The 15486-nt window shown below is 53.4% G+C and overlaps 2 protein-coding genes across 3 annotated transcripts; both read left to right on the top strand.

Annotated features, from left to right (window-relative positions):
• Positions 1-1782: 1782 nt before the first annotated feature.
• Positions 1783-4612, top strand: LRG1 (leucine rich alpha-2-glycoprotein 1). Its single transcript, XM_066344676.1, has 2 exons — positions 1783-1880; positions 3205-4612. Exons 1-2 carry the CDS (start codon positions 1828-1830, stop codon positions 4283-4285), a joined length of 1134 nt encoding a protein of 377 aa, XP_066200773.1. The 5' UTR covers positions 1783-1827; the 3' UTR covers positions 4286-4612.
• A 1378-nt stretch (positions 4613-5990) lies between these two features.
• Positions 5991-14675, top strand: PLIN5 (perilipin 5). Of its 2 annotated transcripts, XM_066344652.1 has the most exons (8): positions 5997-6047; positions 6808-6889; positions 7654-7849; positions 8814-8896; positions 9265-9436; positions 11594-11793; positions 13059-13175; positions 13654-14675. In XM_066344652.1, the coding sequence occupies exons 2-8, from the start codon at positions 6830-6832 to the stop codon at positions 14182-14184; spliced, it is 1359 nt and encodes a 452-aa protein (XP_066200749.1). In that variant the 5' UTR covers positions 5997-6047; positions 6808-6829; the 3' UTR covers positions 14185-14675. The 2 variants fall into 2 exon arrangements, with proteins under 2 accessions (XP_066200760.1, XP_066200749.1); XM_066344663.1 differs by lacking the exon at positions 7654-7849 and having other exon boundaries at positions 5991-6047; positions 8842-8896.
• Positions 14676-15486: the final 811 nt, after the last annotated feature.

Genomic DNA, 15486 nt, shown 5'->3' with positions numbered 1-15486 from the left:
ATGTTATATGCTGAGAACATACTCGTAACTGCAAGTTTGAGCCCTTAGACCAATATCTCCTCATTCCCCACCACTCAGCCCCTGGCAAAAACTATTCTATCGCTTTGTATAAGTTCATCTTTTTTTTTTTAGAGTCCACATATAAGTGAGATCACATAGTATTTTTCTTTCTGTATCTGACTTATTTCATTCAGCATAATGCCCTCAAGGTTCATCTGTGTTGTTGCAAATGGCAGGATTTGTGTCTTATTTTATGGCTAATATTCGTGTGTGTGTGTGTGTGTGTGTGTGTGTGTGTGTGTGTGTAATAAATGCAATGCAATATCCCTGGGGTGCAGATTAAAGACAGTGATTTCATTTACCTCAGATAAATATGCAAAAGTGGAATTGCTTGATGGTATGGAATCTGTTTTTTTAATTTTCTGAGGAACCTCCATGTTCTCCATAGCAGCTGCACCAGTTTACATCCCTGCCAGCAGTGCACAGGGTTCCTTTTTCTCCACATCCTCGCCAGCACTTAGTTCTTGTCTTTTTGAGGATAGCCATCCCAACAGGTGGGAGGTGATACTGCATGGTGGTTTTGCTTTGCACTCCCAGGTGATCAGTGATGTTGAGCACCTTTTCATATACACGTTGGCCATTTGTATTTCTTCTTCAGAAAAATATCTGTTCAGGTCCTTTGCCTGTTTTGGTGTGTGTCTGTCTCTGAAGTTCTGCCATTCTGCCCTGTGTGTCCTGCTCTGTCCATATCTCTGTTAGGTTCTGTCTATATGTTTTTGCCTTCTCAGTATCTATGTCTGTAGATTCATGTGTCTGTCTGGCATTCTTTATCTGTGCTTGTCATTGTCAGCCTGCATGTATGTCTCTGAACCTGTGTGTCCACTAAGACAGGACTCAGTCATCCTGACAGCTGAATAGGGACAAAACTCTTCGAAGGTGGGGCCAAGGAGAAGAGGCCGTGGCCAGGAGTGACAGATAAAAACAACAGAGCACACCTTAATTTTTAGAACTCAACAAGAATGAAAGCACTAGATAGCCAAACCCATGAGATGCAGCCAAAGTCATTCTCAAAGGGAAGTGGGTAGCCTCCCAATGCGTTCATTAGTAAACAAGCGATCCAAAATAAATAGTGCATCAACTTAGCATGAAGAACAAAAGAGCAGACTGGGGCCCTCAAAGATTGAATTCAACTTCAGAGGGAAACAGAGGTCAAGGAAAGTTAAGCTACTCACCATGGTCACAAAGCAAAGTAGTCCTAGCACAGCTGGGATTCAGAACCAGGTTTAGTCCCTCCCAGACCATTGTTCAAAGGCTGTGAAGACTTCTGGCATTACTTGCTTTTAAACTCTATTCTTAAGAAATTATTTCAAGAAAAATATATCTAATAAGTTCATAAATTCAAGACAAGTGTTTTTTGTTCTCTTCACTGCATTTCCTGGTTACTCAAAGGTGTCATAAGTAGTAGCTCTTGTTCAAAGAGCTGCTCCCATCCCCCAGGACTGGCACCTTGCAAGCTTGACCCTTGATTTCTGGTTTGGGGGGGAGTAGGGACTCAGCCCCAGAGACCTTTGGGTGTCTATTTCCCAAAAGCAGGAATCACAGGAAGGAAAACTGGGCAGAAGCAGGGACAAGAAGGGGTTGGCAGCCCCTCTGCTGTCCTCCCCCTGCCAGGAAACAATTTTGCAATCCTGACCACTCCCTTTCCTCTGCCTGGCTCAGGGTCAGCCCCTACCAGGAACAGGATGTGGGTGGGGACTTCCCTATGATTGGTGCCCTGTGCCCCACCCAGGCAGGTATAAGGCCAACTCGCCAGACCAAAGGACCTAGATGGAAAAGAGCAAGGCCACCATGTCCTCTTGGAGCCCAGGGCGAAACCAGAGGTAGGCCCCCACCCTGCCATTCCTGGGCAGGCTTGGACAGCAGGCAGTGCACAGATTTCTGTCTGACCCACTGAAGTCACAGGGCCAGATGTAGGCCTACAGGCTGGAACAGACCAACACTCAGGTTCTAACTAGGCCAGGCTTGCTCCCATACACACATTCACCTGTAGACACCACAGGCAAAGTGTGGGAGCCCACCCCGCAGGTCGGAGGCCTGCTGGAGGGACCGAGAGGAGCAGGAGCCCCAGCCCTCTAAGGGTTATAGTGCCAACTGTAAACCACCCAATCCCAGGGCCAAATGCACTCCCCCAGACCTGCTTGGGCACTTTTCATGTTCAGAGCCGTTTTGCACCTGGAACCCTGGGTTGTACCCAAGTGCTTAAAGCAAGATGGAGCTGGACACAGATAACCTAAGCTGGTTTAGTCAGACCTGACAAAAAGAAGAGGAGCACAGAGGGGGAAACAGAGTTCTGCTTGGCAAAGTCAGAAAAAGCTTCATGGAAAAGGAGAATTAGAATTGGGGGTTTTGCAGCCTGACCTGTGGTGGTGCAGTGGATGAAGTGTCAACCTGGAACTCTCAGGTCGCTGGTTCAAAATCTGGGCTTGGGCCCTGGCCGGTTGGCTCAGTGGTAGAGCATCGGCCTGGCGTGCAGGAGTCCCGGGTTGGATTCCCGGCCAGGGCACACAGGAGAAGCGCCCATCTGCTTCTCCACCCCTCCCCCCTCCTTCCTCTCTGTCTCTCTCTTCTCCTCCCGCAGCCAGGGCTCCGTTGGAGCAAAGTTGGCCCAGGCGCTTGGGGGGGGGGGAGGGCGCTCTATGGCCTCTGCCTCAGGTGCTAGAATGGCTCTGGTTGCAACAGAGCATCGCCCCCTGGTGGGCATGCCAGGTGGATCCCGGTCTGGCACATGTGGGAGTCTGTCTGACTGCCTCCCCATTTCCAACTTCAGAAAAATACAAAAACAAAACGAAACAAAAAAAACCCTGGGCTTGTTGTGTCAAGGCACATATGGGAGTTGATGCTTCCTGCTCCTCCCCATCTTCTCTCTCTCATTCTCTCTCTCTCTCTCTCTCTAATCTCTAAAATTAATTTTAAAAAAAGAATTGGGGGCTTTGCAGGATGAATAGGAGTTCACTGACTGACTCTGTCTTCAAAACAAGAAGAGGAGGAGGAAGTAACTGCATTAGTCCAGGGGAGCAATGAGGAGGCACAGTCTTGGGGTTGGAAGAGGAAATGGGAAGAAGTGGGCAGATTCTGGGTATATTTTCACTGAGCTGAGTGCATTTTCATTTCGGCTCATTAAGCACCTTCTGTTATTGCCTACAGCCCAGGGGGCCTGGACTCCCATCTTTCTAGAACCCTGTTCCTGCTCCTACTAATTGTGGCCACCTCAGCCCAGAAGATTGCCCCAAACCCTGAAGCCTGCCAGGTGTTCCATTCAGTCAACGGCAGCTCCGTCACCTGCTACCCACCTGCCAAATTGCCCCACAACCTCTCAGGCGACACCATATACTTGTCTGTGGAGTTCTTCAACCTCACTCAGCTGCCACTCAGTATTCTCGAGGGCGTCTCTAACCTCCAGGAACTACACCTTTCCAGCAATGGGCTGGAGAACCTCTCAGCCAAGTGTCTGTTGCCTGTGCCTAAGCTAAAGGTGCTCGATCTAACTCGCAATGCCCTGACCAGGCTGCCCACTGGCCTCTTCCAGGGCTCAGCCGCCCTCCACACCCTGGTGCTGCAGGAAAACCAGCTGGAAGTCCTGGAAACCTCGTGGCTGCGTGGCCTGAAAGCCTTGAGGCATCTGGACCTATCTGGGAACCGCCTCCGGATGCTGCCTCCTGGGTTGCTGGCCAACTTCACCGACCTGTGCATCCTTAACCTTGGCAATAACCAGCTGGAGACTTTGCCTTCTGACCTTCTAAGGGGCCCCCTGAAGTTGGAATGGCTGTACCTGAATGGCAACAGATTGCAAGTGCTTCCAGAGGGGCTGCTGGTGCCCCAGTCAAACCTGCAGTACCTTTTCCTGAATGACAACCAGCTGGGCACAGTGGCAGCTAATGCCCTCCAAGGTCTGAAGCAGCTGGACATGCTGGACCTCTCCAACAACTTACTGAAAAGCGTGCCGAAAGGGTTCTGGTCATCCCTGGGACGGCCCGGGGCAGGCCGGGACATGAAGGATGGCTTTGACATCTCTGGTAACCGCTGGACCTGCGACCAGAACTTGGACGACCTTTATCAGTGGCTTGTGGACAATAAAGACAAGATGTTCTTCCGGAATAGCACATGCTGCGCTGAGCCTGAAGCCATGGAGGGCAAGACACTCCTGGCCGCAGCCATGTCCTATTTGAAGCCTGAGGCTAAGGGGAAGAGGGGTTGGGGTGGCCTGGCAGAATACTGCACCCACTAGACAATTAATCCTCCTCTTTAAGGATGAGGCAGACTTCCCATAGTTTCCGGACCCATTTTGCCCATGCTTCCCAGAACACCCCCTAGGCTCTCTGACCTCCTTGCCTTTGCTCAAGCTGTACCCTCTTCCAGAATGCCTTCCCCATTTCCCAGATCTCTTGGTCTCCCGGGTCCCTCAGATCCCTCACCCTCCCTCTGGCCACACTGGGGCCACACTGGGTCTCTCCCAATTTGGGGGACTCTCTGAAGGGCCTTGGGGCTGAGTTATCTCCTAATCATCACTCAGGGGTCAGAGCTGAGGGATTTAATAAATAATTGTTGAACAGAATTGGGAAAAATTGACATTCACTGTGTTCCTGCATCTCCCAAGTCAACTTACTAAGTCTCCAGGATGAGGAAGGAAAGAGGAGGCATGACCCAGGGCTTAAGGTGCTGGACTTGAAATCCCAAATGGATGGCAATTGGGATCTGATGGCCTGTGGCTGCTGCTCCTCCTCCCCCTTAACTGGAAATAAAACCCTAACAATTGCCCAGGGTGTCATTTTACTGGCAGATTCCTGCCAGAGCATGTGTTCTGGTAAGGTTTAAATTAAGCCAGATTGCTTCAGGTCTCCAAACAATTTGTCATGCTGGCCAGTGATAACCCAGGGGCAGCCACCCAGGGCAAGCATGGCCAGGCTGGATGGGGCTGAATGGATGGGCAAAAGCCCAGGGGTGTTATCACAATTCTGAACCTGGAGCCACCTGATGACACGATGCTGAACATAGTGGGGCCAGGTCAGATTTGGGGATTCTGGGGTGTTGGGCCATGCTTGCCTTTTTCAGCCCCCTAGGAGTGTCATGTCCACATTGGTGGTCATTCCAGGCATGGTGATGAAAAAGCTAGACCTGGAGCCTGGCAGAATTTGGTTTAAATTGAATCCTTCAAACCCTGTGGGGCCCAGAACAAGTAGTTTAAACATTCTGAGCCTCAGTTTACTCATCTGTAAAAGGCAATCTAAGGGGCCTGACCAGGCGGTTGCGCAGTGGATAGAGCATCTGGGACACTTGAGCACTGGGTCACCAGCTTAAGCGTGGAATCACAGACATGACCCCATCATCGCTGGCTTGATCCCACAGTTCGCTGGCTTGAAGCCCAAGGTCACTGACTCGAGCAAAGGGTCACTGACCCAGCTGGAGCCCACCCCACTCTCTGTCAAGGCACATAGGAGAAAGGAATCAATGGACAACTAGGGTGCCGCAACTATGAGCTGATGCTTCTCATCTCTCTCCCTTCCTGTCTGTCTGTCCCTGTCTGTCAGTCTCTCTCTCGCTGGGAAAAAACAAAGCAATCTGACGGAATGGGCCGGCCTGGCTCCTGGTTCAGTTAAGGGGAGGATTTAAAAATATAGAAAGACATTAAGTACTTGCTCAAGGTCACTGGAGGAGGAGGTCGGGGCTGTGATCGCCCTCCATTGTCTCCGCGGCAATAGCAGTGAGGGTGACAAGTGGCCAAATGTGACCCACGAAAGTAGCTCAATCCTTGGGCATCCACCGTTCCCAAGTTACTTTGGCAACCGCACTTTCCTCTGGGAGCATCGGAAAAGAGAGAGGGGGCCTAGAGCCCCGCCCCCCGGAGCACGCCCCCGCATAACCTCTCCTCATTGGTCAGTCTCAGGAGGCTCCGCCCCCCGAGCCACTATAAGGCGGGCGGGGTGGCAGGGGGCGGAGACTGGAGCCCTAGTCTGGGGTCCGTGCTGGGGGCTGAGGCTGCGCGCGCCCAGGTGAGTACCACGTGGGTGGCGTCCAGGAGTGCCCCTCAGGCCTGGGAGCGCAGAAATGGGTGGGTAGGCTAGAGTCCAGCGGCATGGTGAGGGGAGGGGGGATGACGGGCTGGAGCAGGTGGCTGGGACCCTTGGCCCAGTTGGCTGAAGCTCGGGACCCAGTTGGGCGGGGACCACAGCTCTGAAAGCACGGGGTAGGGATGAATTGCCGGGGAGTCTGAGGTCGAACTCCCTACTTTGAGTCAGCTTAAGCTGAGTGACCTTGGGCCCAGCAAGGAACCGCTGTGTGCCTTAGTTTCCCCCAATGTCAAAGTGACTGGGTTTATTGGAATTCTGTAATTACCACCTGCATCCCTGTCGGGGGCTGCTGTACAGTTCTTTCCCAGGCAGGGGCTACAGGGACCCACCCTACTCTGCAGGAGAGGAAACAGCCCAGAGAGGTGAAGGCACTTGCCCAAAGTCACACAGCAGGTAATGGCAGGGTTCAAATCCTGAGCCTATGTTTTGAATCACTACAGGGTCTCCATCTTGCTAGAGGCTCTCTAGTGTGCACCTACTGTGTGCAGAGTCATGGGCACTCACTGTCCGTGCTCCTTATGACATTCTGAAGTATTATCATTACCCCATTTTTTGGACGAGGAAACTGAGGCCCCAAGGAACAAGACTTGCTGGAGTCACAGAGCAGAGCCCAGCCAGCCAGAACCCAAGGCCTGGGAGGGAGCTGAAAGGGATGGCCCCCTCACTCTATCCTGCCCCCCAGGGTGACCCTGTTTGCAGCAGGCATGTCAGAAGATGAGACAGCTCAGACTCACAGACCCAGCTTGTGGGAGCAGGACCAGCAGGTGAGGGGCTGCACCTCCTATGGAGCAGGGCATGAAGCAGAGTGGGAGACAATCCCTCCCTGAACAGCTGCAGGCTGAGTACCCCCTCCCACCTCTATGTTTGCTGTGAGTGCCTCACTCTTAGGGCATTGGACCATGGAAGCTGGCACCTCTGCACCACTTACCCATATCCCAGAGGGGCACAGTGATGCCCAGGGACAGTAGCATCCCTCCAAGCACACCCAGCTGGCTTACCTGGCCTCTGCCCGACTTTCCCTCTTCCACCTCTGGGTCTCTGCCTTTATTTCCCTGTTTCTGTATCCACCATCATGGCACTCTAAACAAAAACAGTAATATCAGCACTCTCAGCATCTACTCTGCATCAGTCATTGTTCCAAGTGCTGCATATACATTGGCTCCTAGAATCCCCACCCCAGCCCTTCAAACCCATTTTACAGATGGGAGACCAAGACACCAAGCAGTTCACTCACTTGCCCAAGCTTACATAACTCAGAGGTGGCCAAAACAGAACTGAATGCAGGCACTTTTGCCCCAAAGACTATGTGCCCTTAGCTGCCAGACTCTTTCAGAACTTTTCATGCTGTGTGTGCTATGGAGAACAGGAGCCTGTGAGGACCTTCATGTGGGTTTCCTCTGCTGTACACAGCCAGGTGCTCACACCCCTGCCCACCCCTCATTCTGGCCCATAGAGAAGAAGTGAGCTAATGTGTTGGCAGAGGTTCCCACATCCCTGGGAGCCCCTCTGATGCTGCCCTTTCCCACAGAACGTGGTGCAGCGAGTTGTGGCCCTGCCCCTGGTCAGGGCCACGTGTACTGCGGTATCCGATGTTTATAGCGCAGCCAAGGACAGGCACCCACTGCTGGGCTCTGCCTGCCGCCTGGCTGAGAACTGCGTGTGCAGCCTTACCAACAGTGCCCTGGACCACGCCCAGCCACTGATCAACCACCTGCAGCCTCAGTGTGAGTCCCCCTGGCCAGAGTCCCGGGGTTGCCCCATGGTTCCACCGTCTCGTGCTCCATCCACATAGCATGTGCTGGGGTGGACCCTCTGACCTGGGTGTCCCTCCTCAGTCTTCCCTGTCCTGTGTGCCTTTAGTCTGACTGCCTGTTCCTGACCCCCATTCGCCTGTCATCCTTGCTCAGTCTTTCTCTCAGTGCCATCTCCCAATTCCTTTTTGCCTGTTCCACCCTTCACACACACACACACACACACACACACACACACACACACACACACCTGTTGCATATTATGTTTTATTGCCTGGCTATCATCTGCCCTTAGTCATTTAGTTGTGGTCCCCCTACTTCTGTCCCCATTTCATCTGTTTTGATGTCCTCCTCACTTGTTGGTTGGCCTGTGGTGCCTTGGGTCTCCAACCTCCCTTCCTTATCTGCCCCTCTGTCCCTGCCTCCATCTGCCCTGAGCCCCGCATTTCCCTAGACCTGTGACCAGCTCAGGAGTCAAATCTGACAACCTGATGGGGGTGAGGGAGACAGACACTTGGCCTCACATTTGACTGAAGAAGATGGTCACATTAGGGTCCTAGCTCAGGGCCTTCCCCACCTCCTTCTTAGCTGGCTTGAGTGACCTTGAGCCTGCTCGGCTGAGGCATCTGAGCTGAGCATGGGTGTGGAGTCACCTTGCAGCTGGCAGAAGCCAGTAACAGGGCAGAGGTGGGGAAAGCAGAGGAGGCGGGGCCCAGCTTGGTGGCCTACCCAGTCCCTCAGGGTCTCCAGCCCCTCAGGGGACCAGCCAGGTCTCCCTGCCATGAAGGCCTTCCTTGATCTCTCCCTGCCTGTCACTCTCCCTCCCTCTCTCCTTTTTTCTCTGCTTCTCTCTCCAGAACCTCCCCCTTACCTGTCCCTCTTTGTTCCTATTTCCCTCTTTTCCCCACATTCTCACTTCCTGCCTCTCTCCCCCCAGTGGCTACAGTGAATGATCTTGCCTGCAGGGGCCTGGACAAGCTGGAGGAGAAGCTACCCTTTCTCCAGCAACCTTCGGAGATGGTACAGCACCAGACCATGGGGACCTGCAGGGATGGAGGTGGGAGGGGGGCTGCCTCCTTCCAGACCTGGCCTGAGTGCCTCTGCCAGTCGGATTCTGGGACCAAATTAGGCTTTGGTCAACAAAAAAAAATCAGCCACATTGAAATAAATGGCACCCATATTTATAGCGCACTTAATATATGCCAGTAGGTGCTGGTAACCCCTTCAATCACACTATGTGGGAGAGACTTTATTTTCCTCCAACTTATAGAGGGGAAATTGAGGCCCAGAGTTGGGAAGGGGCCAGGGATCCTTGACCCCCCAGCCCCAGGGGTCAGGGAAGAGAACCGGAAACTGACAGCTCCTGGATCAGGGCTACCTCCCACCAGGTGGTGACCTCAGCCAAGGATGCAGTGGCCAGCAGTGTGACAGGCCTGGCACGGCAGAGCCGACGCTGGAGTGTGGAGCTAAAGCGTTCCATGAGCCACGCTGTGGACGTTGTGCTGGGCAAGTCGGAGGAGCTGGTGGACCACTTCTTGCCCATGACTGAGGAGGAGCTCGGTGAGGCTGGTGCCCTCCCCACCCTGCCCCTGAAACCCCCTGCCCAGTCCCCATCCCCAGAGGTTACAAATCGGAAAAGCTCAGGACTCACTCAAGGCCACAACAGATTAGCAGCAATGTGGAGCTAAAGCCCAGCCCTGACCTCCCACTCCCCTTCCATGCCCTTCACTCACATCCTACTAGAAACCAGACCCCAAGGGTGTAAATGGCTTAAAGACTTGCCTGACCAGGTGGTGGAACAGTGGATAGAGCATTAGCCCGGGGTGCAGAGGACCCAGGTTGAAACCCCAAGGTTGCTAGCTTGAGCCGAAAAATTGCTGGCTTGAAGCCCAAGGTCGCTGCTTGAGCAAGGGGTCACTGACTCTGTTGGAACCCCCCAGTCAAGGCACATATGATAAATCAATCAATGAACAGCTATGGTGCTGCAACGAACTGATGCTTCTCATCTGTCTCCCTTCTTTTTTGCTGACTCTCTCGATAAAAGATAAAAAAAAATTTGAGAGGGCTGTGGTCTCAAACTGGTAACACTCCAAATTGTATTATCTGGCCTGTACAGTGCCTTTTTTTTTTTTAATGAGAGGAGGGGAGGCAGAGAGACCCCCGCATGTGTCCTTACAGGAATCTACCCAGCAAGCCCACTAGGGGGTGATGCTCTGCTCATCTGGGGCCATTGCTCCATTGCTCAGGAATGGAGCCATTTTTTTTCGGCCTGAGTCAGAGGCCATGGAGCCATCCTCAGCATCCAAGGCCAACTTTGCTCAAATCAATCAAGCAATGGCTGCCAGAGGGGAAGAGAGAGAAGGAGAGGAGTGGAGAAGCAGATGGTCACTTGTCCTGTGTGCCCTGACCGAGAATCGAACCCAAGACATCCACATGCCGGGCTGACACTCTACCGTTAAGCCAACCAGCCAGGGCCTGTACAGTGCCTTTAAAATGTTTTAATTCATTGCATGACTTTCACAATCAGATTTTGTCCTATAAATCCCGGTTTCTGGCTTGCCTTAAAAAACTAGACTTGGGTTGAATAGCTAGCGTCTGCCCCCCCCCTTTTTTTTTAAGTGACAGGAGGAGAGATAGACAGATTCCCACATGTGCACCAACCTGGATCCACCCAGCAACGCCCATTTGGGGCCAATACTATCCTCAGCACCTGAAGCTAATACTTGGACCAATTGAGCCACTGGCTGTGAGAGGGAAAGACAGAGAAGGAAAAAGCAGATGGTCGTTTCTCTTGTGTGTCCTGCCCAGGGATCTAATCTGGGATGTCTGCACACCGGGCCAATGCTCTATGCACTAAGCCACCCAGCCAATGCCTAGCATCTGCCCCCTTAGAGCCCTTCTTTCTCCAATGTTCCATTATTGTCTGCTGGCCCTGGAGAAAATCTGACTTCTTAACTGCTGTGTTACGACACTAGAAGAATATGTTGATGTGCTCCCTCCTCAGTGGAAAGGCTGTGAGGCATTTATGAAGCACCTACTGTGTGCCAGGCACTTGTGATATAAGAGGCAGTTTAGTAGAGTGGTTAAGAATAGAGCCAGAATGGGCCCTGGCCGGTTGGATCAGTGGTAGAGCGTCAGCCTGGTGTGCAGGAGTCCCGGGTTCGATTCCCAGCCAAGGCACACAGGAGAGGCACCCATCTGCTTCTCCACTCCTCCCCCTCTCCTTCCTCTCTGTCTCTCTCTTCCCCTCCCGCAGCCAAGGCTCCACTGGAGCAAAGTTTGCCCGGGCACTGAGGATGGCTCTGTGGCCTTTGCCTCAGGCGCTAGAATGGCTCTGGTTGCAACAGAGCAACGCCCCAGATGGGCAGAGTATCGCCCCCTGGTGGGCATGCCGAGTGGATCCCGGTCGGGCGCATGTGGGAGTCTGTTTCCAGCTTCAGAAAAAATACCAAAAAAAAAAAAAATAGAGCCAGAATGACTGGGTTCAAATCCCACTTCTGCTTTTTCACACTGTGGGACTTCAGCTCTCTCTGCCTCTATGAAATGGGCCTAGTAATAGTGCCTACATCATAGGGTTTAGGGAGGATTGAATGAATTGATACTGGTAAAGAGACACTATCAATTTGGGAGCCCATGGGCTTGTCCAGCCAGAAAAAGGGTGAACAGACATAGAGGTAGTGTCCACTCTGACCGTCTCTCCCCCATCCTGTCCTCCAGTGGCGCTGGCAGCTGAGGCTGAGGGCCCAGAAGTGGGCTCAGTGGAAGAACAGAGGAGACAGCAGGGCTACTTTGTGCGCCTGGGCTCCCTCTCAACACGGCTCCGCCACCTGGCATATGAGCATTCTCTGGGGAAACTGAGGCAGAAGAAACACCATGCCCAGGACACACTGGCCCAGCTCCGGGAGACATTGGAGCTGGTGAGAGCCCTCTGCCTGCCTCCACCCCACAATGCAGAACAATAAGCATGGATTGAGTGCCAGTTAAGTGCTTGGTCCCATGCTAGACTGAAGGGGGAGGGAACTGGGCTCCGCTGCCTCTCGCTGTGTGTGTTCAGGGCTGGGAAGAGGGGTGCCTGGGCTGGGGAAGCTCAGGGGGTGCTAAGGCTCAGCCTGGGGAGTAATGAAGGGGTTTTGTGGAGGAGGAAAAGTGGGAGCTGGAATTTATAGGCAATTAAGGTAGGTAGAGAGGGAGAAGGTGCCTCTTCCCTTGCTCTTCTGTCACCAATCCCATTCCTCTCCATCCTTTAGGTTACAGCTTACACCCAGCTTCCTCCCCCATTGTCCATCCCTCCCTGCTCCAAAGGAACATAACAGCTCCTGCTTACTGGGCTTGATAAATTCAGATGTCCCAACCTGCTTATCCCACATCCCCTCTCATCTCAACTTCCAGCAGTTCTGCATTCTCACACCCACCCACATCAGACACATCAGCCATAATATTATCTCTGCCCTCAAAGTCTATCCTGAATCTTCCCTCCTCTTCCACCACCTGGGTCCAGTCCCCAAGATTGCTCACCTGGTCCCCAGCTCTCCTCCTGGACCCATCTGTCATCCCCAGAGAAGCCACCAGAGGGCGCCTGTGAGCACCTGAGTTAGTTTATTTCACTGAGCGGTAATGTTCTCAAGGTTTATCCATTTTGTAGCATGTGTGAGAACTTCCTTTTTATGGCTCAACAATATTCCAATGTATGGATGGGCCACGATTATTTCTATTCCTCTTCTAATACATGCCCTGGCCTGGGTACTAAAGGCACAGAGCCCCGTCCAAGACACTCACAGTCCAGTTGGGGGACCAAGGTCCTAACAGGGAACATAGCAGGTGCCGTGGATCCACCAGCCAGGAGGGGAGGAGGAAAGGCTTCCTGGGGGGTGTGATTTCTACATTGAGACTTGAACTGGAGTGAATCAGGAAGGGAGAGAGGGGAGAGTATACCTAGCAGAGGGACCAATATGAGCAAATGCCTAGCCATGAGTCTCAGTTTTAGGGTACCCACAGGTCACGGGGTCTGCCAGAGTGGAGGAGACAGGGAACAGGCTGGCCAGGCTGGATCAGCAGGTGCAGAACGTTGCACACAGGAGGTGTTCCCTAAATACTTATTGAGGCCAGATCCAAGCTAAGATCAGTCCTGGCTCCCCGACTCCCCCAAATCCTCTTCTGATGACCACCTCGCCCATCCTCACAGATTGACCTCGTGCAGTGTGGGGTGACCCCCACCGCCCCAGCCTGCCCTGGGAAGGTGCATGAGCTGTGGGAGGACTGGAGTCTGTGCACCCCAGAGAACGGACGCCGCCGCAGCCAGGTAGGGTGATAGGTTCTGGATCTGCCCGGGGTTGCCAGAGGCCAGGCTCAAGCTGTTAGTCTAACCAACTGCTGACGTCAGCTGCTTGGAATGTCCATGGGGAAACTGAGGCAAGTTGACAGTCCTATTGAGTGCCCAAAGGGGAAACTAATGCAGGGCTTGGTTTCACTGAGCGTATGGAGGAAACTGTGGCAGGGTGAGGCAGTCCTACTGGGTGCCCATTTGAGAAAACTGAGGCAGGGGAAGTCTTATTGTGGGTCCTTTAAAACCTTCCCGATTCCTGCTTTTGGGGAGGCAAGGCTGTCTCGTTGTGTCCATGGAGGAAACTGAGTTAGGGTGATGGTCCCAGTATGTACCTGTGGGAGAAACTAAGGCATGATGATAGTCCCATTGTGTGTTTATAGGAAAACAGGCTGGGAGGTTGTCTCAGCATATGTCCATCCGGGATACTGAGGCTCCGCCCCTCCTCTCCCCGCAGGCAGAGCTGGAAACACTGGTACTATCTCGAAGTCTGATGCAGGAGCTACAGAGCTCAGTGGACGCACTGGAGACCAGCGTGCGAGGCCTGCCCCAGGGCGCCCAGGAGAAGGTGGCTGAGGTACGGCGCAGTGTGAACGCCCTGCAGGCTGCCTTCGCTGACGCACGCTGCTTCAGGGACGTGTCAGCATCAGCGTTGGCCGAGGGCCGGGGCAGAGTGGCTCGGGCCCACGCATGCGTGGATGAGCTGCTAGAGCTAGTGATGCAGGCCGTGCCACTGCCCTGGCTCGTGGGGCCCTTTTCGCCCGTCCTTATAGAGCGATCAGAGCCCGTACCCGACCTGGAGAACCTAGTCGATGAGGTCGTGGGGAGCCCTGACCCCCGCTGGGCACACCTGGACTGGCCGGCCCAGCAGAGAGCCTGGCAGGCCCAGCACCGGAACGGGACAGGTTTCCCGGAGGACATTCCAGAGGAGGAGCCTGAGGCCCCCAGCCGGCCCAAGCACACGCTGATGCCAGAGCTGGACTTCTGACGGGATGAGGCCTCTGAACCACAGAGGCAGCAGGAAGCTACCCTACACCTCCATATCCTGCTGCCCCCTAGTGGCCATGAAGAAGCACAAACAGCCAGTGCCTTTTGACCTTGGCCTAGGCTCGAGTTGGGGGGTTGCAGCAGAATTCTTAATCTAGGCCAGTTTTACTGACATCAGACCCTTCCCAGTCTTCCCTTTGGACATATGGGGATGTGAACCTAACTCAGATCCGACTAATCACCAGCACACAACTGGGATCCCCAGCTGGGTCTGTGGTCACCAAGCTCCTCAGAGAAACACATTTTACCCAATGGCTTCTATTTGGGGCTTTGAAAAATGAGCACCCTCCCTGCCCCCCCCCCAGCTTCTACATCTTGGACTGAGGGGTCTCCAAAGATGCTGGGTTGCACCAACTCGGCCTTCCAGGAGCACTTGCTTTGCTGTTTGGGGTATGCTCTCCAGAATAAAGGTGCTTCATGTTGTTCAAAGGCCCCATGACCTCTGTTCTGACCAGGATGAGTCTCAGTTGCAGTTGTGACTGCATGGCACAGGTCAGGCTTCGAGATTTGAAAGGAGTGATACCTCCCACACACACCAGCTTGCCATCCAGTCTGTAATGCACTTTTAGTGCCCAGTCCCCCTGGGTTAAGCATTACCCCTTCAGTTCTAGCTTCCTGGAGTAAAAGTTCACATTTTAGTATAAATGAATGTCTTGGAAACTAGTGAGCAGGATCATCAGGAGAAAGAAGTTAGACAGGTCAGCCCCCCCCCCTGCCCCATGTCCACCTCTCTGGACCCACAGGAACTGATCTTGCTGTGGCTTCTCCACTGGACAGGACTGGGGGTAAAAGGCAGGGCAAGGGCCACAGGACAGTCTCATGGGGACCTTCCTGTCCTCTGACCACATTCTTGTCCCTCAGACTCCCCAGTGGCCAGGCAGGGTGTTGGGAAACCACAGTCTGATTCAGTGAGGTCAGGGTGGCCCCTGGCTTCCCTGGGATTGAGCCCAGGGGTAGCTCTGGGAGCCCTGACCACTCCCGCCAGCCAGATTCACTTCTGCTCAGGAACCTCCCTGGCTCCCTATTGCCCTGGGGTTGAATCCCAGTCTTTCCTCCAGATGGGCAGGCAAGTGACTTCCCCTCTCTGAACCCATTTTCTGCTCAACAAAACGAGTAAGGCAGGACCAATCCTAGTAAACCACCTCAGTTATTATTCACTCGTTCATTCATTCAACCAATATTTATAGAACACCTGCTATGTGCCTGGCAGTTCTTTGCCTTGGGGACATGGCAGTGAGCAAAA

The sequence above is a fragment of the Saccopteryx leptura genome, chromosome 1 (assembly GCF_036850995.1).
Source record: "Saccopteryx leptura isolate mSacLep1 chromosome 1, mSacLep1_pri_phased_curated, whole genome shotgun sequence".
NCBI lineage: Eukaryota > Metazoa > Chordata > Mammalia > Chiroptera > Emballonuridae > Saccopteryx > Saccopteryx leptura.
This window is presented reverse-complemented; position numbering and strand designations above follow the sequence as displayed.